This window comes from Phocoena phocoena, chromosome 12 (assembly GCF_963924675.1).
Source record: "Phocoena phocoena chromosome 12, mPhoPho1.1, whole genome shotgun sequence".
Classification (NCBI taxonomy): domain Eukaryota; kingdom Metazoa; phylum Chordata; class Mammalia; order Artiodactyla; family Phocoenidae; genus Phocoena; species Phocoena phocoena.
The window spans coordinates 21,400,646-21,422,721 of NC_089230.1; the positions used below are offsets into that span (position 1 = coordinate 21,400,646).

The following is a 22,076-nucleotide window of genomic DNA, read 5'->3' on the forward strand; positions in this document are numbered from 1 at the left end:
ATGTAAAAATTTTAATGAATTATTTTCATACTTTAAAATTAGATATTCAGAAGTAGCTATTAAAATTAAAGGCAAATACAAACTATAATTAATTAAATACAATTTTTAAGAAGCTGAAAATGCTGATTTAATTTTTTGATGTTTCATAAATCATATTACACATTTTTTATAAAGATTAAATTATTCATGATTGCAGCACTGAATGTTCATATTTTAATTGCCAATCCAAAGCATCAGCACCATGTTTTATGCATGATGTATTTAAAGTTTCACATATACATATTTAGAGTAATGTAAATTGTTTAATATTGCAAAATATTCCTCAGCCATCAAATGCAACTTCTTTGCTAGTAATTCTGGAACCATGAATTGGAACATGAAAAAAAGCCAAGAAATGGTCATTCAGCTTTTCTAAGACAAAATTCATTGGGAAAGAAACCTATTGAGCTCATATTACCTGAGAGGACTTGACATGTTCGTTAATTTATTTTTCCCTTTCCTAAATATTTCTGTCACTCAAATCCTCCTTGCATTTCTAAGTAGTGTTTTTCTCCAGGAGTGAGAATTTTAACCCATCAAAGTGAATCAAGGGAAAATTAGGAGCGTCCAGCTGAAGTTCTAATAACTTCATACAAACTTAATAAACCATTCATTCGCAACATTAGATGGTGCCAGGATCTGCAAAGATTGTGATTTATTCTCTAACCAGAAGGTAACACTGTACAGTTTAGGGATGTAGTCAACAGGCCAGATTGCCCAGGACTCTTCTTCTATAGCACATGATGTAATCATTTGTTCTCAGCTAAGGCCCTTCTGGTGTCAGAAACCTTCTAAGCCTCAGTTTCTACATCTGTAAAAGGGATAATAATTTCTTGTTCGTAGAGCCACTATGAAAATTAAATTACATAGCCTGGCACACAGTAGGTTATCGAAAAATAGTAGTTATTAGTATTGACTGGCAAAGAATTATGGGGACTGGCTGTACTGCATTAGTCATCAATCTAATGATTAGGTACTGCTCTTCCTATATGCCAGGTGGCTGGGCAGAGACGCAGGATTCGAAGGCTGCCATTTTGCACTAGCTGTATAACATTTTTGCGGACACGTACCATGGAGAAATGAAAGTGCGGGGCCAGCACAGCTAACAGCAGAGCAAACTCGGCTTGTAAAAGTGGGGAAAGGCTCCATGAAGAAGACAGTATACAAGCTGGCAGGATAAGCAAGAGTTTCCCAGTGAAGAATGGGAAGGGCATTGGGGGCAGAGGATTGCAAAGACTTGGGAGTTATGAAAGCATTTCCACATTCAAGAAAAGCAAAAAGTTGGAGAGAGGCAGAGTAACCATGTCAGGCTCCTGGTTAAATTTAATTGACAAGACACAACAGATTTGTTTGTAGCTAGACCTGAGGTGCCATGTTAATCATTCTACAGTGTGGCTCTAATTGGACTCAAGGAAAATTCCAGTTCTCTGAGATGTGCTACTTTTGAGGCGTTGGCTTACAAAAGGTTTGATCAATGGCCCTCAGTACAATAATGTTTGTTTGTTACTACACAGCATTTTCTTAAAATATACCAAAATTGGGGGCAGAAGGGAAACACTTGCTTTGGACCTCAGATGCGTGATTTCCAGTTCTTCATTCCCCTATAATTTCTGTCATGGGTTGCCCTTTTCACTAGGAGCACCCAGGGACACATTCTAAAAATTGATGTAACCAAAAAATGCAGGCTTCTTAGTTAATTAGTTAACTAAGTTAAAACAGTGCTCAATTCCAGAGATGGAAAGGGAAGATGACACAAAATTTCTCTGCAGAAAATATACCCTCAAATCTTGTCAAGCAATGTGCAAACCAGCCAAAGTATTTGATCTGAAACTTGTGAAGGTAACATCATTGCTAAAGCATCCGAAAGAATTAGACTGAGAAGAAGGAAAAGACCTCGAAGCTGCAGGCAAATACCCTGGGATGGGCAGACCCTGACAAGGTGGACGACCACTGCTAAGGACACCTCCAACGCCTGTGACTCTCCCAGGGAAAGTAACAGCCCTGCCTCTCCTCCAGGGGAAATTCTCCAAGTACACTGGTTACTTTCAACACAATCTCACTGATGGGAAGCGGAGGAGGCACGGGGTGTCCATAGTGGTGCAGGTGGGAATCAATCCTTAGTCTCCAACAGGGGACAAGCCTTTGAATGGCACAGAAATTAAATCCGTCCTGGAGTGAGCCAATTGTATTATACCGAACACCACTGACACCTCTTATAAACTGTGGATTCATCTACTATGTAGTTTTAATGGTGACTCAATTTCATGAGAAGACATTTTTTATTTATGTTCAGTTTTCTTCTCTAACTGTACTCTCTCGTTATAATTTTCAATTCACAGCTATTTAGGTAGATTCTGCGGACAGTCTAAATTAGAAAACAGCTCTTTAGTAGATTTTTTTTTTAAATAAAAGGAAATCATTTGTTTTAGTCCACTTACCATTCCATGATTCAGCCACCCTGGGATAAAATTATCAAGCAACTTCGGGTAAATCATCTCTCTGTCATAGGCATAAATGATCCAGAACACCGCTACAACGAACTGGAAGGGAAAAAGAGATCCTTTATTTCAAAGGCACCAACTGTCCACAGAATACAATTTGTTGGTTATCTATTGTTCAAAGAACCCAACAAAACTATAATTTATAATGAAAGACAAATCAGTAAGCCAGCTAATAACTGCAAAGATTGTTCTAACTTCATCCCATTAGTGGTAACTGTTGGGGTCCCTCCTCTTTCCTTGATCTCCCAACTGTGTTCTCTCAGGCGAAGGGCTCTGTTTGTGAGGGAGAGAGAGATGGCCTCTCTGACATCTGGAACAGCTCCCTTCCAGGGCTAAGTGTGTTAGTTTGATTCCTCTCAAGAGGGTTTAAAAGTTCATTGGTGGTTTTTTGGATCCCATTCCCCACTGTACAGCGTTAGAACACATTCAAGAAGCTGTAGTGTATTTTCCTTGAACCCATCATGTGGTTTAAATTAATCTTCACGTTCTCAAGTTTCTATTTCATCACTCACAGCATTGAAATCACTACTATAAAATGTCCCAAAGTCACAATTCCAGCAAATGTATTAATTTATATAGCCTAAGCGGGGGCTTTAGCGACACGGAGAAGCAGAGTGTACGAACAGTTAAGGAAGATTTCCTAATTTATGAATAATTCATAAATTCATCTGGATTCCAGAGGTTTATTTTGACCCATCAGCAACATCATCAAAAAAAGCGAGGAGAGTACTCAATTTATTATCTTATCTTTCCTCAAACTAATGGTGAGAGAAGAAGCTCCGATAAAATAAAGAAATGAATGGCCCAAGGACTTCACCATAGAATTTTTTTTAAAAAAATGAATGCTTTTGTAGATAGTCTATAAATGTAGCATGTAGAAAAGGGAATGAACCATCCCAGAGGGAGGTCTCATAGTCTCTTCAGAGTTACGTGTCAAAATAATAAATACTACGGAATGATAAAATGTGGCATGAATGTTAAACAGAAACAATTTTATCTCATTTCTTGTAAGTCATCCATGCCCTGACATTTTATTAATAATATAAATTTTATTGCCACTTTTTATAAAACTCTTGGTGTTTATAGCTCAAGGCTAGTAATCAGAAGGATTCCAAAGTTCTTTTAGAAGTACGTCAGTTATCACATGCATAGTCTTAGCCCGAAAAAAAATTCACCCTTAAAACCCAGGATGTTATGAACATTCACTGATTCATAAAACACAATGAATGATAATTACAATAGGCAACTGTAGATAACACACGTAGTTTTAATACCAGATTAGGGTCCCCAGTTATTTATCCTGCTTTTGGGGCAACTATTTTCACCCAGTGGATAAATGCACAAGAGGAAAAAAGAAAAAAACATCTATTACTAGCTTAAGGTTAACTATCGTCAGGATCTTTCCAAGTACAACAAATAATTTTTGAATTATCCGCAATTTGGGTTTGTTCATTCCACTACTAACTTCATGTGTATTGATTATCAGTGTTCCCTGCCCTCAGACCTGGGTGGGCTCCATGCTTTACAGTCTTGTTACACAAAGTGTGGTCCCATGGGTCAGCAGCACCCACGCCACCTGAGAGCTTTTTAGATGTGCAGAATGCTAGGTCCCAGCCTGACATGTTCTGATCCTGTATTTTAATAAGATCCTGAGGTCACTCCTATGCACATAAACGTTTGAGATGTCCTGCTTTGGAAGGCTCTGCTCCAGCCACCTGGAACCTCCTCCCTCGCCATGGAGTGAGGCAATCCCAGGTCCAAGTGGCTGGTCTACCCAGAGCCTGCACCCCCTCCCCTTCTAAACCACATCCTGGGAAACCATGACCCTGGAATTTCCTGCCTAAGTAGACACAAGTATGCCTCAGGGCCTGTGTGGGTCTCCTTCTCGGGTCTGACCCTGGAAGACTGACTGTGCAATAAATGTTTGTATCCCTTGACCAGAGAGATGGTTAAGGGGTATTTATTCCTGTAGGATGAGAACCAAAGTTTTACATGTGGCCTGGGTGTCCATACACAGGCATGAAACCGTTTCAATCCTGGATGGAGCCATCAGTAAAATCCCTTTACCTTTGCCACATAGTGTAATTTAATCATGACAGCGACATCCCATCACAGTCACAAGTCCCCTTCCGTACTCAAGGGGAGGGGATTATACAGGCCTGTGTAGCAGGGGGCAGAATCTTTGGGCCGTCTTAGATTCCTGCTTACCATATGCTTCTACTCTTCTTTCCCAATATTGTTTTGGCTATTTTAAGTCCTTGGCATTTTCATTTAAATTTTAGAATCTCAGCTTGTGAATTTCTACAAAAACATCCCCCTAGAATTCTGATTATGACTGTACTGAATCAGTATATTCAATATGAGGAGAAAAGACATCTTAACAGTATTGAGTCTTCTAACCTATGAACACAATTTATGTCTCCATTTATTAAGATCTTTAATTTCTCAATGTTCGTAGTCTTCAGTGACAGCTCTTGCACATATTTTAAGTCTACCACTAAGCATTTTATGTTTTTTCTGCTATTGTAAATTTTTTTTTTACATTCTTTGTTTGCTAGCATATAAAAACACAAATGATTTTTTGTATATTGACGTGGTATCCTGTATCTTTGCTAAATTCACTTAGTCATTTGAGTGGTTATGTTATAAATTATTTTTGGTTTTTCTATGTACACAATCTACAAATGAAGACAGTTTTTCTTCTTTCTTTACAATTTGTGTGCCTTTTCGTTCTTTTTCTTTTCTTATTGCACAATGTTGACCAGAAGTGATGAAGAGTGAGCATCTTTGTCTTCTTCCCTACTTAGGGAAAGTGTTCAGTTTCTCAACATTTCAGTTTAATATTAATTGCAGGTCTTTCTTAGGTGTCTTTTATCAAGTTGAGGAAAATCTCTCTTATTCTTAATTTATGTATGTAATGAATGAGTGCTGAATTTTTTCAGATAGCTTTGCTGCATATCTTCAGGTGACCATATATTTTTTTCTCCTTTATTCTGTTAATATGATGAATGACAGCAATTGATTTTTAATGTTAAACCAACCTTTAATTCCTGGTCATTATGATGATCTTTTTTTATTTAATTATTTTAATTTTTTATTTTATAATATTTTATATATTATTGGATTCGACTTGCTGATATTTTAAGGAGTTTTTTCCATCTTTATTCATAAAGTATATCAACGTCTAGTTAGTTTTTGTTTTTTCTCATAACGTCATTTTCTAATATTGGTTACAGGATAATGCTGGCCTCAAAAAATAAAGTGGGAAGTGTTCTCTCCTCTATTTTGTGAAGGACTTTGTGCAAGGTTGGTATTATTTCTTCCTTACCTATTTGATATACTTCTCCAGTGGCATCATCTGGACTTACAAGTTTTCTTGTGAGAAGATTTAATTGTGAATTCAATTTCTTTAATAGATACAGAGGTTTCAGGTTTTCTATATTTTCTTGAGTTACTTTTAGTCATTTTTGCCTTTTATAGATTTTCTCCATTTCATCTAAATTTTTGAGTTTATAAAGTTGTTCTTAATATTCTGCTATGGAAATCAGCAAATGCTACAAATCAGGTAGTTTATCCTTAGAGAGCTGGTTGTTAAAGTTTGCCAGCACATCACTCTGGAGAGCAACTTTCTGTTCACCAGGAATGATCATTCATGGTGTCCCTACCACATATAAAGCATTGTGGGGTCAATACTTAATAGTGCAATTTGGCCAATTCTTTGACCCTTACCATAGATTGACAGAATTATATGGGTTATTAAAAGCAAAGTGATTTTCAAGAAAGTGTTAGTCACCCTTCTCAGTGTAACACTAGAAGATCAAGAGGTACAGCTAACCGAGTAATCAGCCTTCTAAACAATTCTTGAGATAAAAACACTGCACAGATGGTAGCTTCTTGGCTTCCTGCACTAACATCCTCTTGATGGTACGGTCATCAGCAAACCCAAAATAAGTTTGAACTCTACTACCAGGGCATGGATATGAACAAAAATAGGTTCTCTTGGACAGGCTAAGTGATAATGAAATGTCCTACTGTTGTGAAGAAGCGTCTTCTCTGGCCAGGACTGGTAGCCAGCTGTTCCTCGGCACACACCTGCTGCTTCTGTGCTGCCAGGACCAGAATACTGTACTTGAACTGAGAGTGGGAGAAGCACAGTCACTTCCGAGTTCTTCAAGCTTCCCAGACAAAACGCTTGTGTTACAGTGGTTATTGAGGCCTCATTTGAACCCCCCGGAAGGATTGGAAATAGACACAAAAGAAAACTGGATTCATACTTTGTCTCTTTTTGTAAGGAGTCTCTCATATGGAGTCCAGTAGAAGCTGAAGCTAATCAGCTTTGGTTTAATTCTAAGAAAAAGCTTTACTGATCAGTGGGAAATTCCTTGGAGTTTAGTAACACCAATTAGAATGCAAAGGATGTCACAGAGACATTTACCCTGAAGGAGGCTAAAATGTCACTTATCTGTAGATTGGTCTATGAAGGCCATTTAGCGTGATCTCAAACATCCACTGTTGAAGGAGGGAAGGAGGAACTAAATGAATGCATCTTTAAGTTTTCAGCTTCAACATGACTTGAGTTTATGGAATTGCTTTCCCTTTTAAAACAAATCTATTAGTACTCAGACTTTACTAATTACTGATTGGAAAACATTTAAATTCTCTTTTGGGCTCTACTCCTTTGCTTCTAGATTTCCCTTCCATGATTTTCTTTCCCATCGATTCTTTCCACGGTCATACTGTTGCTGAGAAGTAACATTTAGACATGTTTCCAGTTGTGATTTCTCTTTCCAAATGCACAAAGCATGAGAGTAAGTTGTGTGCTCTGGACTCTAGCTGGCTTTGTCTCTGATGGCCTCCACGCAGACAGTGAATGCCTCATTTTGACACGGCCCTTGTCTTCCCACTTTGCACATCTAGGAGATCCTGAGTCTGCAGGTGCTCTCCTTCTGGCTGACTTCCCTCAGCCACACCGTTAACTTCAGAAATGCACAGGGAAGCATAGGGCACTCTGAAATGTTACAGTATCTTTTGTTCCAGAGTACAGTTTTTTTCTAGTACTCACTCCTAGAAGTGTGACAAAGAATTCCTCTACTGTAACAATGAGGTTGTGAGTTACATTATATTTTTTTATGCTGTACATTCTACTCAAATTACTTTAAAACCAGAATCTCCATTTAGAGTTTCTAAAGCACATGTTGATGTTATACCTTTCTCATGGCTTTCATCTTTTTGGTAGAGTTTATAATTTCTCCATATTTACCCACACTTAGGTCTTTAATTATCTTTTCTGACTGAGTAATTATGTGAGAATAAAAACCCAACTCCTACAGGAGCCCGCATGATTTGATGCCTGCCTGTACTTCCAGCCTTCACTTGTACCGTATTCTTTCTTGCTCCCTAAGCTCCAATTGGCAATTTGATTGTTCCTAAAACTCATCATGTACTTTCCTGCCTCAGAACCACAGCATTTTCCACTCTATGCCCGAAGTGTCCTTCCCTCATTTTCATGTGGCTGGATCCTCTGCTCCTTCAGGTCTACTTTAGACAGCATGGAAGCCTCACCACTGTTCCATTATTTTCTATCAGAAACCCTGAGAGAAAATAGGCTTTTTCTTGTTGTTCAATTGTTCACTGTGTGGCTCTTTTATGAGAAAGTGAAGTCTCAGGAAGTAGGGACTTCTCTGTCTCGTTTACTGCTGTCTCCCCACTAAATGGCATATAACATGTTTTTGGTAAAAAATTTGCTGAATAAATGAATAAAGGTGCATTGCTGTTCCTTGTATGTGTCAGACCCCACATGTACCAGAGAAGCAAGTACCTCTTTACTTCTTCAATTTTCTTCCCATTGACCTAAGATTTCTCTTTTATGTTATCCACATTTTTTGTCCTCCTGTCTGTGAGGAGATAAGCCTTTCCTTCCAAGATTATTCTTTTAGCTCATCCCTTCTCAGGTCTTTTATCCGTTAGCTCTTCTTTTACCTGTTTACGTCTTCTATCATCTTAAAATAATCCTTCCCTGAATTTCTAGATCAAGATGGAAGACTAAAGGCTCTCTTTCTTGAAATCAACCAAGAATAAGGGGAGTAAGAAACAGAAAGAAACCAATGGAAGCAAGGAACATCCCTAATCCAATAATCACTCTTCTCAGCGGGCTGCCAAGTGTTAGGGAACTTGAACACGGCCAGGGGGAGACACTGATGTAAGAAACAAGATCTGAGGGCTCTCTGGTCTAGCGAGCAGAACGGAGAGATCGCTACAGGTGACACACTGTAAGGGACACTCTGTGACCCTTGCTGGGAACCAGAGCTCTGAGATGTATGGGAGCCCTGGGGAAACGTTCAGGTGTCAGAGGTGATGATGTTCAGTGTGGCAGTGGGCAAGCACGGCATCTCCGCAAGAAGCAGGATGTGGGCATGTGAGGTAAACAAGACAGGATCTGTGGTCACCAGCCTGAATGGACCGCTTCTGCTCACCTGATGATGACCAAGGTTTCTGTCACCATACGACAGGGCTGTGATCAATATGAATTAAAGGGAGAGAACTGAGTCAGACCCAGAAAGAAACCATTCTCCAGGGGAGGGCGGTGGTGGGAAACAGACAGAAATTCAAGCTGCCCTCACTCAGTTCCTTAGGCTGTCTCTAGTTCTAGCCTTTCACAAATCGCTGGCTCAGAAAGAACAAACCAATTTAAGGATGAGTAATCATTAAAAAAGAAATAGCATGGAAGGTATTCATTACATTACCACAAAAAAAGAGATACCACGAAAAAGAGAGCGAGATAAAGCTGAACACGACCAAACGGGCGGGGGGGGGGGGGTGTAACTGAACGATACAAAACAGAAAATGGATTAATTAACTGATGATCAAGTAATTCTCCATTAAAGAAAAGCAGTCAGAGATGAAAAATTGAGACTTAAAGAAGAGAAGCTAGAGCAAGAGAAGGAGATAAAAGTGAATGGGTAGAATTTTGGCAAGAAATACAGTATAAAAAATAAAACCACATAAAACTGAAAGTCACATGATAAGCAGTAAAAGGAAAAACTGCCTTTGGTATAGACGGGGGTTTAGCTCTCCATGGTCCTGTGGACTAGGTACACTGAGAAACCTTCCTGCTGTGAAACACTAGGTGCTAGATAAATTACGGCAAATATGCTTTCAGATGTATTGCTGAGCGGACAAGAAAGGAAGGGAAATCACTAGGAACCAAAAGCCCCATACAGACAAAAACGAACAAGGAAAAAAACCCAGAACAGTAGCAAACACAGAAACTGGGACTGCCCTGGAGGCAAACGCTAACACCAGAATCTGAGTGTTCTGTGAACTGTGGCCACTGAGATGGATGACAGTGGCCTTGGGCCCATGCAAATCTAGGGACTGGGTCCTGAACCTGAGGGGCCTGGCCCACCTTCAAAGAAAGGGTAGGCTAGAGAAAGCACCCTTCATCTGGTTAAATCAATTGCTTTCTATTCCTAACTGCTAAGATTGTTTCAATCAAACAGGTTTCATTTCATTGAATTTTGTTCCGCACTGAGATCATCCTTTTTCCCCCTTCATCTTTGTATTCACAAAAGCTATGTGTGGTGATTAAGCAAGTTTTGCAAAGTCAGAAAATAAATTTTATACTTATATCAATTAACTGTAGTGGATATTGTAGTACTTATCCCAGATTCCCTCTTCAGGGTCCATGCATCCATCCTGCAGATGTTGGGGATATCAGTTGCTGGCCACCGTCAGCTGCATCCCTCATTAGAATTGCCCTCAGCTGCAAGGAACTGCTTTGCTCAAGGCCATGCCCCTACCCCAGGGACAGTCTAAATCCAATGACTTACAGATGCAAGGATGCAAAGACCCAGCCCCTTTGCCTCAACTTAAGGCAACTCTGAAGAGTCATCCCTGCTCTAAGAGCTCCCAGGATGCCCGTTACAACTGCAGTGCGGGTCATCTTCTCCCTCTACCCAATGCTGTCTTCTTCACTTCCTAACAGGTATATCTCCCAAGAGCCCCCTCCTGCACGCACTCTCCATCTCAGAGCTGTTCACAGGGACCCCAATCCAAGACCATGCCATTCATGTAAAAGTGTAAATATGAAAACATTTGTTGTAAATCAATCACCGTAAAGAATTGTACAAAAATTAGTTGCAATCTCACCCTGCAGTAGTGAGTCACTGCCAAAAGGACAGGTATATCCTTCAAGATTTTTTTCCACGCATGTAAGATGCATTCCATACAATATTTTACAAAATTAGGTCACACTATACCTAGTCTTCTGCAATTTTTTAATTTAAAAATATTTTTAAAAGATACCCCATTCTTTCAAAGCACTTCATAGTACCCCACTGTATGTTACACACCATCATTTACTTAAGCGGTCACTAATGAATACGTACGTTCGTTCCAATTATTACAATTTCCAATAACGTTGCAATGGACATGTTATGTTAATGGTTTTTGCATCTATATGAGAACCTCAGGGGAATAAATGACTAGACGTGAAGCTCTTGGATCCGAGGTCACCACTGCCTGTCGAGTTGACTTTCACAAAGGCTCCTCCATCATTCCCAGCGCCAGCTGCCTTTACCCCAACTGCAGGCCACCATGTCCCTGTCCCTGTCCTGGACTATTGTGGTCACCTCTTGTCTAGACCCACTGGCTTCAGTGTCCTCTTAACTCTATTTCCACTTTTGGCCTCAGAGTTATAAAATGTTTGTTATAAAAACATTTAAGAACTTCCCAGTTTAAAGCTTCCAATGGCTCTCCCTTGCTTGCAGAATAAAATCCAAACTCCCTTTGTGATATGGCCCCAAATTCTCTTTGCAGTCCCTTGCCAGCTCCTTTCAGGAACCCAATCACCACACTATGTGTCGTTTTCCAAACTCACCACACACCTCCAAGTACCCATTCCTTTGTGATTTTTATAACCATAGCTTAAAACTCATTACAATTATTTTTCAAAATCCAAGCTCAAACAGTGCTGCTCTCATTGTGCAGTTGTTTCCTGCCCTCCCCCATCCCAGTCTCTTATCCGGAGTAATTATTTCCTTCCCTGACCCACCACAGGTTTCTTCTTGTGACAGCAGCCCATTTAGCTGTGACTCTTACAAGCCTTTTAACCTGCTGGCCCCTCTAAGATGCTGGAGGGCTCCTTCCACCTCCTTCCCCTCATGTGCTGCTCTCTTTGCCTGGAGTGCCTTCTACCAGCCCTCCTAGCTCATCCTTACCATACAGATGGTTCAGAAATGGCATAACCTCCAAGAAGCCTCCCCTGAGTTGCCCCAGACTCGGGCCCCCTTTCCCTGCATGGGTTCTCAAAGCATATTATGCTTTTCCTTTCTAACACTGAGTATAATTAGGATTAGACAATTTACGGTGTAAATAATAGTTTCTCTTTCCAGTGGAATGGAAGCTCCATGGAGGCAAGGATCAGACTGTTCCCTCTCTGTTGTATCATCACATCTCTCTTGGTGCTTTATAATTTTCTTAACTCTTCATTTTGAAATAATCTAAGACTTACAAGAACTTGAAAAATAATACAGAGAGTTCCTGTGTACCCTTCACCCAGCTCTCCCCAATGATAACATCTCACATAACTGGCATTGGTATAATACTATTAACTAAACTACAGACCTTCTTCCAGTTTTTACATGCATTCTTTTTTAGAGGGTGTTATTGTACTATAAAAATTTACCACATGTATCCGTTTATGTAACCTCTACCACAATCAGCGTTCAGAAGAGTCCCAGCCCCATAAAGACACTCCCTGATGTTATTCCTTTAGAATCACACCCTTCCCCCAATCTCAACCCCTGGCAATCATGGATCTGCTCTCCATCCCTACATTTCGTCATTTCTAGAATATTATATGAATGTAATCTTTCCTAGTACTTTATGAAGGATGGTGTACATCTATTTGGTTTCAACTATATATGGGCCAGAGGCTTCACGAGTAAGATCTTATTTAAGAGTCACAACTACCTGAGATAGCTATTATTATTTTTCTACTTTTATAGATGAAGAAACTTAGCTTTAGAAAACTTAATTTTCCCAGAGTCAAAAAGTAAATAAGCTGGCCAGAATGCGAGGCCAGACAGTGGGAACCCAGAGCCATTGCCATCAACCTCCTTAAACACTTTTTGCACGTAGTTCATACTTTTGAAAGAATTATAATTGAATGAATGAATAATTAAGTGCTATAAAGGAAAAACTCAGGTTTTTCCTTCCTGAGTAGGAGAAAAGCCCAGTTCTCCCCTACTATGTCTTTCTTTCCTGTGCGTCTCTTTACCTTCACCAAGAACACTCCACTTCTGACACGTCGGGTCCCCAACTGTGTGGAGGCTATTTTCCCCCCCAACCAATTCTCTGACACCAGCTGAGTGTCCTACAGTTAAGCTCAATTCAGATACTACTGCCCGGAGATAGCAGCAGATCCCACAGGTTATGGGCTCAGTCCCGTGAGCCTGGCCCCCTCCACCCTTCAAAGGCCAGCCGCAAGCCCGGGTTGTCACCTGTGCTTCTGGCGTGACTGGCTGTAGATCGAGGGTCCAACGGTCCCCATCTTGGGTTCGATTAACTCAGGGAAACACTTACATTTACTGCTTTACTATAAAGGACATGATAAAGGATACATATAAACGTCCAGATGGAAGAGATGCGTGGGGCAGGTATGTGGGAAGCGGTGTGGAGCTTCAGTGCCCCGTCTGGGGTTCACCACTCTCCCTCCACGTCTTCACCAACCCAGAAGCCCCCGACCGCCATATTACTGGCAGTTTTGGAAGCTTCATCATGTACACATAATTGATCATTTACTCCATTTTCAGCCCTTCTCCCTGCTCAAGAGAAGAGAGGGTGGGACTGAAAATTCCAAGCTTCTAGCATGCCTTGGTCTTTCTGGTGACCAGCCCCTATCTAGGAACACACCCAGAGTCACCTCATTAGAACAAAAGACATTCCTGGTGCTCTTTTGACTTAGCAACTTACAAAGATTTCAGGAGTCCTGTGTCAGTTACGGGGTCAAGGACTAAATATTAGAACAAGAGATGCTAGTAGTGTTCTTATCACTTAGGGCACTACGAGGGTTTTAGGAGCTCTGTGCCAGGAACTGTGGGCAGAGACCCATATATATATATTTCTATTACCTCACAAATGCCAAAGATTATTTCATTTCTCAGTTCTCTAGAAAGGCTTCCATAGAGCAGGAACTCAATGAATGTTTGGTGAGTAAATACTTTTGATTAATCATTCTAGAAAAAGGAAAAGGAAAATGGTCAGAGATGGAGAAAAATCACCAAGAATCATGGACTTAACATGACATACATGTAAAACCACAGGACAGTAGCATGAAACATAGAACAAGGCGGAAGCATCATTCTTGCCTTCATTAGTAAAAAGTGTATTCATAGAATTTCAAGCACCTCAACAAGGATGATTTGACGAGGTACATCTTCCCTCTGGCAAATTCACATCCACAGGATAGAGAAGCAGTACTGATTTAGAATATCTGCTGGTCCTAACTGATACTAGGGGCTTGTCTTGCACCGTGGAAACATGCTCCCTTCCTTACTCTAAGTTTAGTTAACAGGCTCCTCTCTTATTTTCATGTCATCTTTGAGATGCAAGCCTTTCCCCACAATACCAGCTTGTGGGGCTGGGGCCCTGTGACCTAGAGTCTGCAGACTATTTGCCCAGGGTCATGCCCTGGGTCATCCCTGTGCCTACAGGCTGAAACCGCACCAATCACGTGGTTCCCCCTGACTCTGGCTCTTTCCAGCGTTTCATGGCATCTCCGCCTGGCCTGTTTCACTACTAACTGAAACACGAAACTAATGGCCTTTATTAAAGATTGCTTTTCTTTCCCACCGACGGAACCCAAATTGCCTGGGGTCGGCCTCTAATGGCGGCAGTCTTCTTTTGTGAAGAGTGATGTTTGAAGGCTTATTACACTGTGCTGAGAGCATCCCAGACACGGTGGACCTGATTAGTAAGGTGGTGTGCATTGTGAGAGGGTACGGCATGGAAAAGAGGAGGCCCTGAGGGACGAAACTCTGTTTATTCCGCTTTTTGGTCCTCCGCCAAACTACAGAAACAGGGACAAGACACAAATGGCCTTATAATTGTGAAATCAAATCAGAAGTTAAAAATCTTCCCATAAAGAGTGTGAGACACAGATTGATCACTAATGGTCTGTCTCCAGGCTCATGATCTTTTGACAATATCTGGTTACCTTACGCCTCACACAGGTGAGATGACTCCGTAAGGTGTGTCATTTTAGCATTCTAATAACTGACTCTCCTTTATGGGTTCAAAGTTTTAAACTGACCCATTCTATTTATTTATTTTTTTATTGGGATATAGTTGTTTTACAATGTTGTGTTAGTTTCTACTGTACAATGAAGTGAATCAGCCATATGTATACATATATCCCCTCTTTTTTGGATTTCCTTCCCATTTAGGTCACCACAGAGCACTGAGTAGAGTTCCCTGAACTATACAGTAGGTTCTCCTTAGTTATTTATTGTATGCATATTAGTGTATAAATTGATCCATTTTAAACTGAATTCCACACCCAAATAAATTGATCAAGGCTTCTCTCACTCTCTGTCAAGTGACATAAATAGAATAATTAAACACATCCAGAAACCTCACACAAGACTATCTTATTATGTTAGAAAACCACTGCCAGTCGATTAGCATTGACAGAAGTTTCTTTTTCGAAAAATGATTTGGATCTTTTGTCATCATAAAATCACTGGATAATCCAACTCTTGCTGTCTCTTTCTCTCTCTTTTTAATAAAAGGGGACTATAGTTATTTAATGTGATTACATTAAAATGAATATTCACAGGGTAGCTATAAGTACATAAGAGAGACATCCAGCTAACCGCAACTTGAATTTAAAGTTCCACCAGAGAATAAAGAAAAATCTAATGTAATCTAATCTAATAAAAGTTAATTAAGAAAGTAATTAGAGCATCCTTTTGTAGAAGCATCCTATGTTAGGTGGCTATGTGTCAATGATTGCCTATATTCAGTGCCTTGGGTGTAATATCAGAATGGCTTGACAGGAATACTACTGTAACAGTGGAAGATGAAGCCTGAACAAATGGATTAGAGCCACCCAAGAAGGATATGTTAACAGAAGAAAACTGGTTGTCACAGTGGTTAGGCTTATTGGTATTAAAGAACACGAACGTGTCTCCAGTTTTGTATAGAGCAGGGGGTCCCCTGGCCACCCAAGGTAGCATTATAATCTACCTAGCAAGTCAATCCTTAGGATGCAAAAGAATGGATCAGACCATAGTAATCTGACTACCCGCCACTAATGTCATCCAATTACCACCCCCCAGCCCCGTGCCTTGCTTTTGAGTTTCCCCAGGATTCTTCTGGCTATCCTTTATCTTCTTCAAAGTTGTTCTGCCTCTAGGAAGAGCTTACAGAGACTCCAGTTGGCCTGACCATTTTTTTGTAATTATAAATTAATTATCTTTCTGAGCTATACTTCAGTCTATAATCACTTAGCATGAGTTAATTTACTGAGAGAAGAATTTCTGTAAAAAAGACTCACAAAACTGAATGTTTGGGTCCTTGGTCCCAGGCTTTAATGGCATTTGAATACTGTCGCAGCTGGGACACCCACAAATGGCCACCTCACTGCCTTTGAATTGCTATGGGGATAAGAGAGGAAGGAGGCTAAGGTTTTCTGTGTTTTGTTAATTTTTAGATTATACGCATAAACGAACTAGGAAAACAGTGTAGCCAGTTCTAGCCATAGTTTGCAATGGGAAAAGACCTTTTGGAGAAGTTGGTGTGTTTGTTTTTTAGTATCATATCAACAACATAGCGGTGTTCCTTCTTTTTCCCTCTACGAAAAATTTACCCTTTAAATTTAGATCATCTCTAAATAAGACATTTGCAAATGAGAACACATGTTCAGTTTTCCTATTACAAAAGTAACAAACGCTTATTGTAGAAATTTGTGTGGATTTTTGTTTTTGCCTTTATATCATTCTATGATGATCTATGCTGTATAAATAAAGTGGAAGGAGTCAAAAAGCAAATCGTCATCTTTGGAACCCAAATGGCTCAGAGATGCGTGCATGCAGCCCGAGCGTCAGCAATCCGTCTGCCTGACAGCGCTTCAGGAGTTTTTTCCTTGGCATTTGGTCTACCTGAACTCTCTGTCATCTGTTTAGGCCCCCTCTAGAACTGCTGACCAATTATGGATTTTTTTTTTTTTTGGTTCAAGAACCCTTCTCGTCAATTAAGAGCCAGGAGGATATGCTAAACTAATTACTTTGAGGATAAGCATCTCAGGAAGGTGCCAAGATTGGGAAGAAACATCTGTTTTTAAGCTGTGCTAACAGAGCAAGGAGACCCAAAGAAAATCTACTTTGTACAGATGATCCCCACCACCCCCAGAGCTTGCTTGCTTTCTCCTCCCTTACTCCATTTTTGCTTGAGACTCTTCAAGCACAGAGCAACAGATATTTCTGACTGGGTCCAATACGACAGGCATTACTCTCTAGATAGGACTGAGCAAAGCAAGAAGCGGCTCTGATGGCCAGCATGGCAGCAGCTTCCCCTCCTCGGTGCCCCAGTCCTCTTGTTGGCATCACAGTCTGTAGGGATGAGTGAGCTTCCTGTTGCCTACTGCCTCTTGTTTTTATAAGATCCCCTAATAGAGTGAGTGAAACCGTGTGAGAGCATTTAACAGAGTACCTGGTGTATAGCATTCAATAAATGTTAAATGAATTTGCCAGAAGGTCTGTCGAAGGTTTCTCCCCATTTTCCTGGCTTGCCTCATTTTTCAAGATAAAGTACACAAGAAAGTTCCTCTGTGTATCCCGCAGCGTAATATAGAAGACACATCGAATAGGCAAGATTATTTACAGGCGGCATTTGCTGAATGATGCTGAGGCCCAGGAGGCTGGGCCACTTTGATTAACTGATGTACCTCAGACCACCTCAAATCCTTGTCGAAAACAGGAGGGGGGGGATAAATTATAAATTTTAAAAGAAAAGCAAATTGGACAGAAACCTCTCTCTTGATAAAGCAGAACAAAACGGCTCTCAGGAATTCTTAGTGAGGCATCTCACTGGGTAGGCACAGTTGATTTGTTAGGGTACCCATGCAGAATGTACTGGATCATCTCTTGCCAAAAATATTCTTTTGCAACTGTGTAGCTCTGAACTATGCCTTCTTAGAAACCCAGAGATGATTTACAGATGATACTAGATACATTTAGTATCCATTTTTTAAAAACGTAGCTAATTCTACTGATAATACCTTATTTTCACATATTAAAAACCAGTACATTGGGTAAAATCCATGGTGGCTTAAATCTGCATCCAATTGTTGAAACAAGAAGACAAGGCAGGAAGATGTTCTCTCCTTGCCAAAATTCGTACTTTGTAAACTGGCCTGTAAAACTGTATGAAACCACTGGCTCTATGGTGCCAATGAAATAATATATCACAGAGAAACAATAATAAGCACAAATGAACAGGCTTTGGCTAAACAGCCTCAAGGAAAAAGATAAACAGTGACTTTTGAGCCAGATTCTGCATAAGCCCCTTTCTCATTTTTGATGCATTGTCCTAAATGAGAAATTGTGGTCAGCTCGGAGTTCACGTACATAGCTGAAAGTGTCTATCAGCTGAATGATGAAAAGCAAAGCTGGAAGAAAAAAAAAAAAAAGCAAAGCTGGGTTTGGTTTGTCAAAAAGTTTAGAGTCCTTGCAAAGAGCAAGCACTCCATTATCAGAATGATTGGGTTCAAGCTCAGGTCGCACCACGTCCTAGCCATGGACCTCAGGCAAGGGACCTGTAAAATGGGAACCCTGTCCGCCTAGCAGTACGACAGAAGCATCTTCTGTGAAGAGGGAGTGATGGACATTCCTACCTTTGGGGGCTCTGAGGATTAAAGAAACAGAGTACAGCCCTTAGTGTGGTGTCTGACCCCCAGCAGCATGTAGTAGGAGCGAGCTCTCATTCATAGACTTTTCAGGCTCTTGAGGTGCTGGTGGGTTTTGCCACTATGGGAAGGGAGACGGCAAGAAGTTTCAGAAGGTGTAAATGGAACTGCTCTTCCCCAGGCTGGAAACAAAAAAGAAAGGTGACAGCAAATGCCTCTGCGTATGTAGTATCTTCTTTAGGACTCTAAAGTAATTTGGGAGGGAAGGGGGTACAGGTAGAATTTCTGAATAGTCAGACAATAATGTTACCATATTAGTGAATGTAGGGGCTGTTTTCCTTTGTTGACTCTGCTAATTTTGACAGCAAACCCCTGGGCTCCTACGTATTATTTTCTAGGCATGGGAGCGCTGAGGCTCTTTCTGTTTTGTTATTTGTGTTGGTATGAAGGCAGCCATTCTAATTTTGTAGTTGATTGTTAAGGCAAAGAAAGGGGAGGGGCCCTCCTTAGGATTAAGTGGGCTGAGGTGATAAAAATGCGCAGAGAAGACTCCTCTCCATTCATGCCTTCCAACCTTGGCACACCACTAATTTATGCTTAGGATTCTTTCCTACTTCACATCCCTCCCCAGTTTCCCCTTGGTGAATAACGAACAAAGTGGTAGGGAACTCATTGAAGCATAAAAGCAGATCGGGACAGAAGGGCTCCTCTGGTTCCCTCTGAGACACAGCTCCCTTCATTTTCCTTATGTTGCACCAGACTTTGGCCACCACTGCCCAAACTGCTGGTATGTTTGTTCCCTTATGTAAATGAAGCACAGACCTAGCCTACAGGATAAAGGGACATTCTGAAGAGGGAAACTTCTTGGAAAAGTTTCTTCACAAGCACTTAGGAACAGTGGGCAGGGCAACAGGGCCACCTGTGAACTGTGGCTACACACGTTCTCTCCCCTCACCATCTCTCATCTTCCCGTCTTCTCTCCTTCCCGCCTTCCTGCCTGTGTCTCTGGGAAAACGTCTCCCAAAGCCAGAATCATGCCTCAACTTCTGTTCCTAGGAGAGTTACAAAAAGGCATGATGAATGAAAGTCCTATCCAGGACTGGCTCTTTGTAGTAAAATAAGCAAATCATTAGCATTGTAATTGCACAACAAAAAGTTAATACATTCTGTGTAGGTGGAAATTCCACTAGCTCCTTCCTTGGGGGAAAATATTCCTTTTGATATCGGCTGCTTTAACACAGCACATTTTGATCCAGATAAAACAGGTAAGAGTTACCTCAAAACTCCCACAGGGACTGTAGTAATTTCAGGAACACCCATACAGCAAATTGTTGTTTATTTTTCTATGAAGAAGGAGATGCTTGTGGTAGAAGGATGGGGTGGGGCAAAGGTAAGAGAGAAAGAGAGACAGAAACAGAAGTAGAGAGATAGGGAGGGAAGGAAACATGCAGAGAAAGAAGACAAAAAATGCAAGTGTTCCTTTTTTCTTTCCTTTTCTTTTTTTTTTTTAAATCAACAACTAATACTGCATCTTGTTCTTGGTCCCCCAAACAAGGGCATACAAAAGGTCCTGGTTTCGGGGGGGCGTGTCATTTTTTTTTTTTAAATAAATTTATTTATTTATTTATTGCTGTGTTGGGTCTTCCTTGCTGCATGCGGGCTTTCTCTAGATGCGGTGAGCGGGGGCTACTCTTCATTGTGGTGCGCGAGTTTCTCATTTTGGTGGCTTCTCTTGCTGCGGAGCACGGGCTCTAGGCACGCAGGCTCAGTAGTTGTGGCTCACGGGCTTAGTTCTCTGTGGCATGTGGGATCTTCTCAGACCAGGGCTCGAACCCACATCCCCTGCATTGGCAGGTGGATTCTTAACCACTGCGTCACCAGAGAAGTCTTGGAGGAGTCATATTTTTGAGAATAAGAATCATATACATTATTAATGTTATTGAATTATCATTATTTATGTTAATTGTTAATAGTAGAATTAATTAACAAGTCTACTTTTTTCTCCATTACATATTTCAAATACATATCTTACTTATGTATATAAATATGGGAAGAAGGTATCTTCTTTTTCTGAGATATATTTGTGGCCTTTTTGCCTAGAGAGAGTGGGAACTCTGTGAGATGGTATACAGAACACGATAATTCTCTACGATTTCTAGGGGACTATTATTAAAGGCAGATTTTTACTCACTGAACCCGGTTACTGGACTAAAGCAGGGCTACCTCTGACAAATTTCATATGGAGTTTCAGAAAATGAACATAAGCCATTTAGTCAGTTGTGTAACATATGTGATTTTCTTTGAGAAGAACTTCTTCAAATGTCAGATTTAGACAGTTGTTCATGATAATACTGCTGAGAATGCACCCAAAAATGGTATTGGCAGAAAATGAATGGAAAAAATTTGCCTTTCTTGGCTAAGATAGAAAATGTCTATGATTAGTTTCATCAGTTTTATAATATCTATTTCTTATATCAACATAAACAATAAATAACCTAAAATTCTATTAGTTTTTATTTACTTTACATTTAATTATTATTCCCAAAATTTGTTACTTATAATATTTCTTGAAACTAGTGATTTTATTTGGGCAGCAGTGTGCCTAACTCATGAGGATAAATCATAATTAATTTAAGTCCTCATGGTGACCTCATTCCCTTCGTCTCCTACTTGCTTTCCCAGCATTCCATGCGGCCAGTTCTAGCCATGTGACAGTCAAATGAGATGCATGGGGAAATTGGCTGATGGAGCTTCTGGGAAAGGTTCATTGGTATGATGAAGAGACAAACCCTTAGGGAGAGCTCCCTTAAGAGTGTCTTCCTCTCCATGCCTTGAACATGGGTGCAAAGCATATGATGTTTGGTGGTTTATCAACCCTTTTGAGATTGTAGGTAGCATGTTCAAAGATAAAAAGCCAAGACTCTGGAGACAGAAAAGTGGAAAACAGAAAATGCATAAGCCTCAAATGACAATACTGAGTAATACGGCCCGGAAACTACCTGCTTATAGGCTTCTTGTTTATTGCTTAAGCCACGGTTGGTTGGATATTCACTCAAAAAATACTGAATTATTTACACGTTGCTTCTGATGCTTGGGTTATAGCAGTAAATTAGACACACAATCTCCCTAACCTTATAGGTCAGGTGTCAAGTCAGAGAAGACATACAGTAGAAATAAAAGAATAAACACATAATGTACCAGGTAGCAGTAACAATGAAGGAGAATATAAAGTAAGTTAAGGGCATACAGAATGATGGAGGGAGGCTGATTCATTCATAAAGGTTATTCATGGAAGATTTCCTGAGGTGGAATAATTTGAGTAGAGACCTGAATGAAGTGAAAGAGTGAGCCAGGTGAATATCTGGGGGTGTTCTGTTACTTGCAGCTGAGAGTATCACTAACTTACACATCCAATACGTGTTTTAGTTATTCTTCAAAACAGAGCTCCGATATCATCACTTCTGGGAAGTCTTCCAGGACCTCCCACTCCGTAAAACCAATCCTTTCCTCTTATGGGCTACTTCTGTACCTGCATGCGTTGTTATACTCATCATGTTACCTTTTAATTTACTTGTTGATATGGCTTATAAAGTCACCTTCTCTAAACTGCGAGACCCTGAAAGGCAAGA

The 22,076-nt window shown here is 40.4% G+C and overlaps 1 protein-coding gene across 1 annotated transcript in view; it reads right to left on the reverse strand.

Annotated features, from left to right (window-relative positions):
• AIG1 (androgen induced 1) overlaps nt 1-22,076 on the reverse strand; it is a 231,187-nt gene that overhangs the window by 138,800 nt on the left and 70,311 nt on the right. The window contains exon 2 of the mRNA XM_065888712.1: nt 2,478-2,579. Coding sequence (XP_065744784.1) covers nt 2,478-2,579 — 102 coding nt within the window. The remainder of the gene's footprint in view (nt 1-2,477; nt 2,580-22,076) is intronic.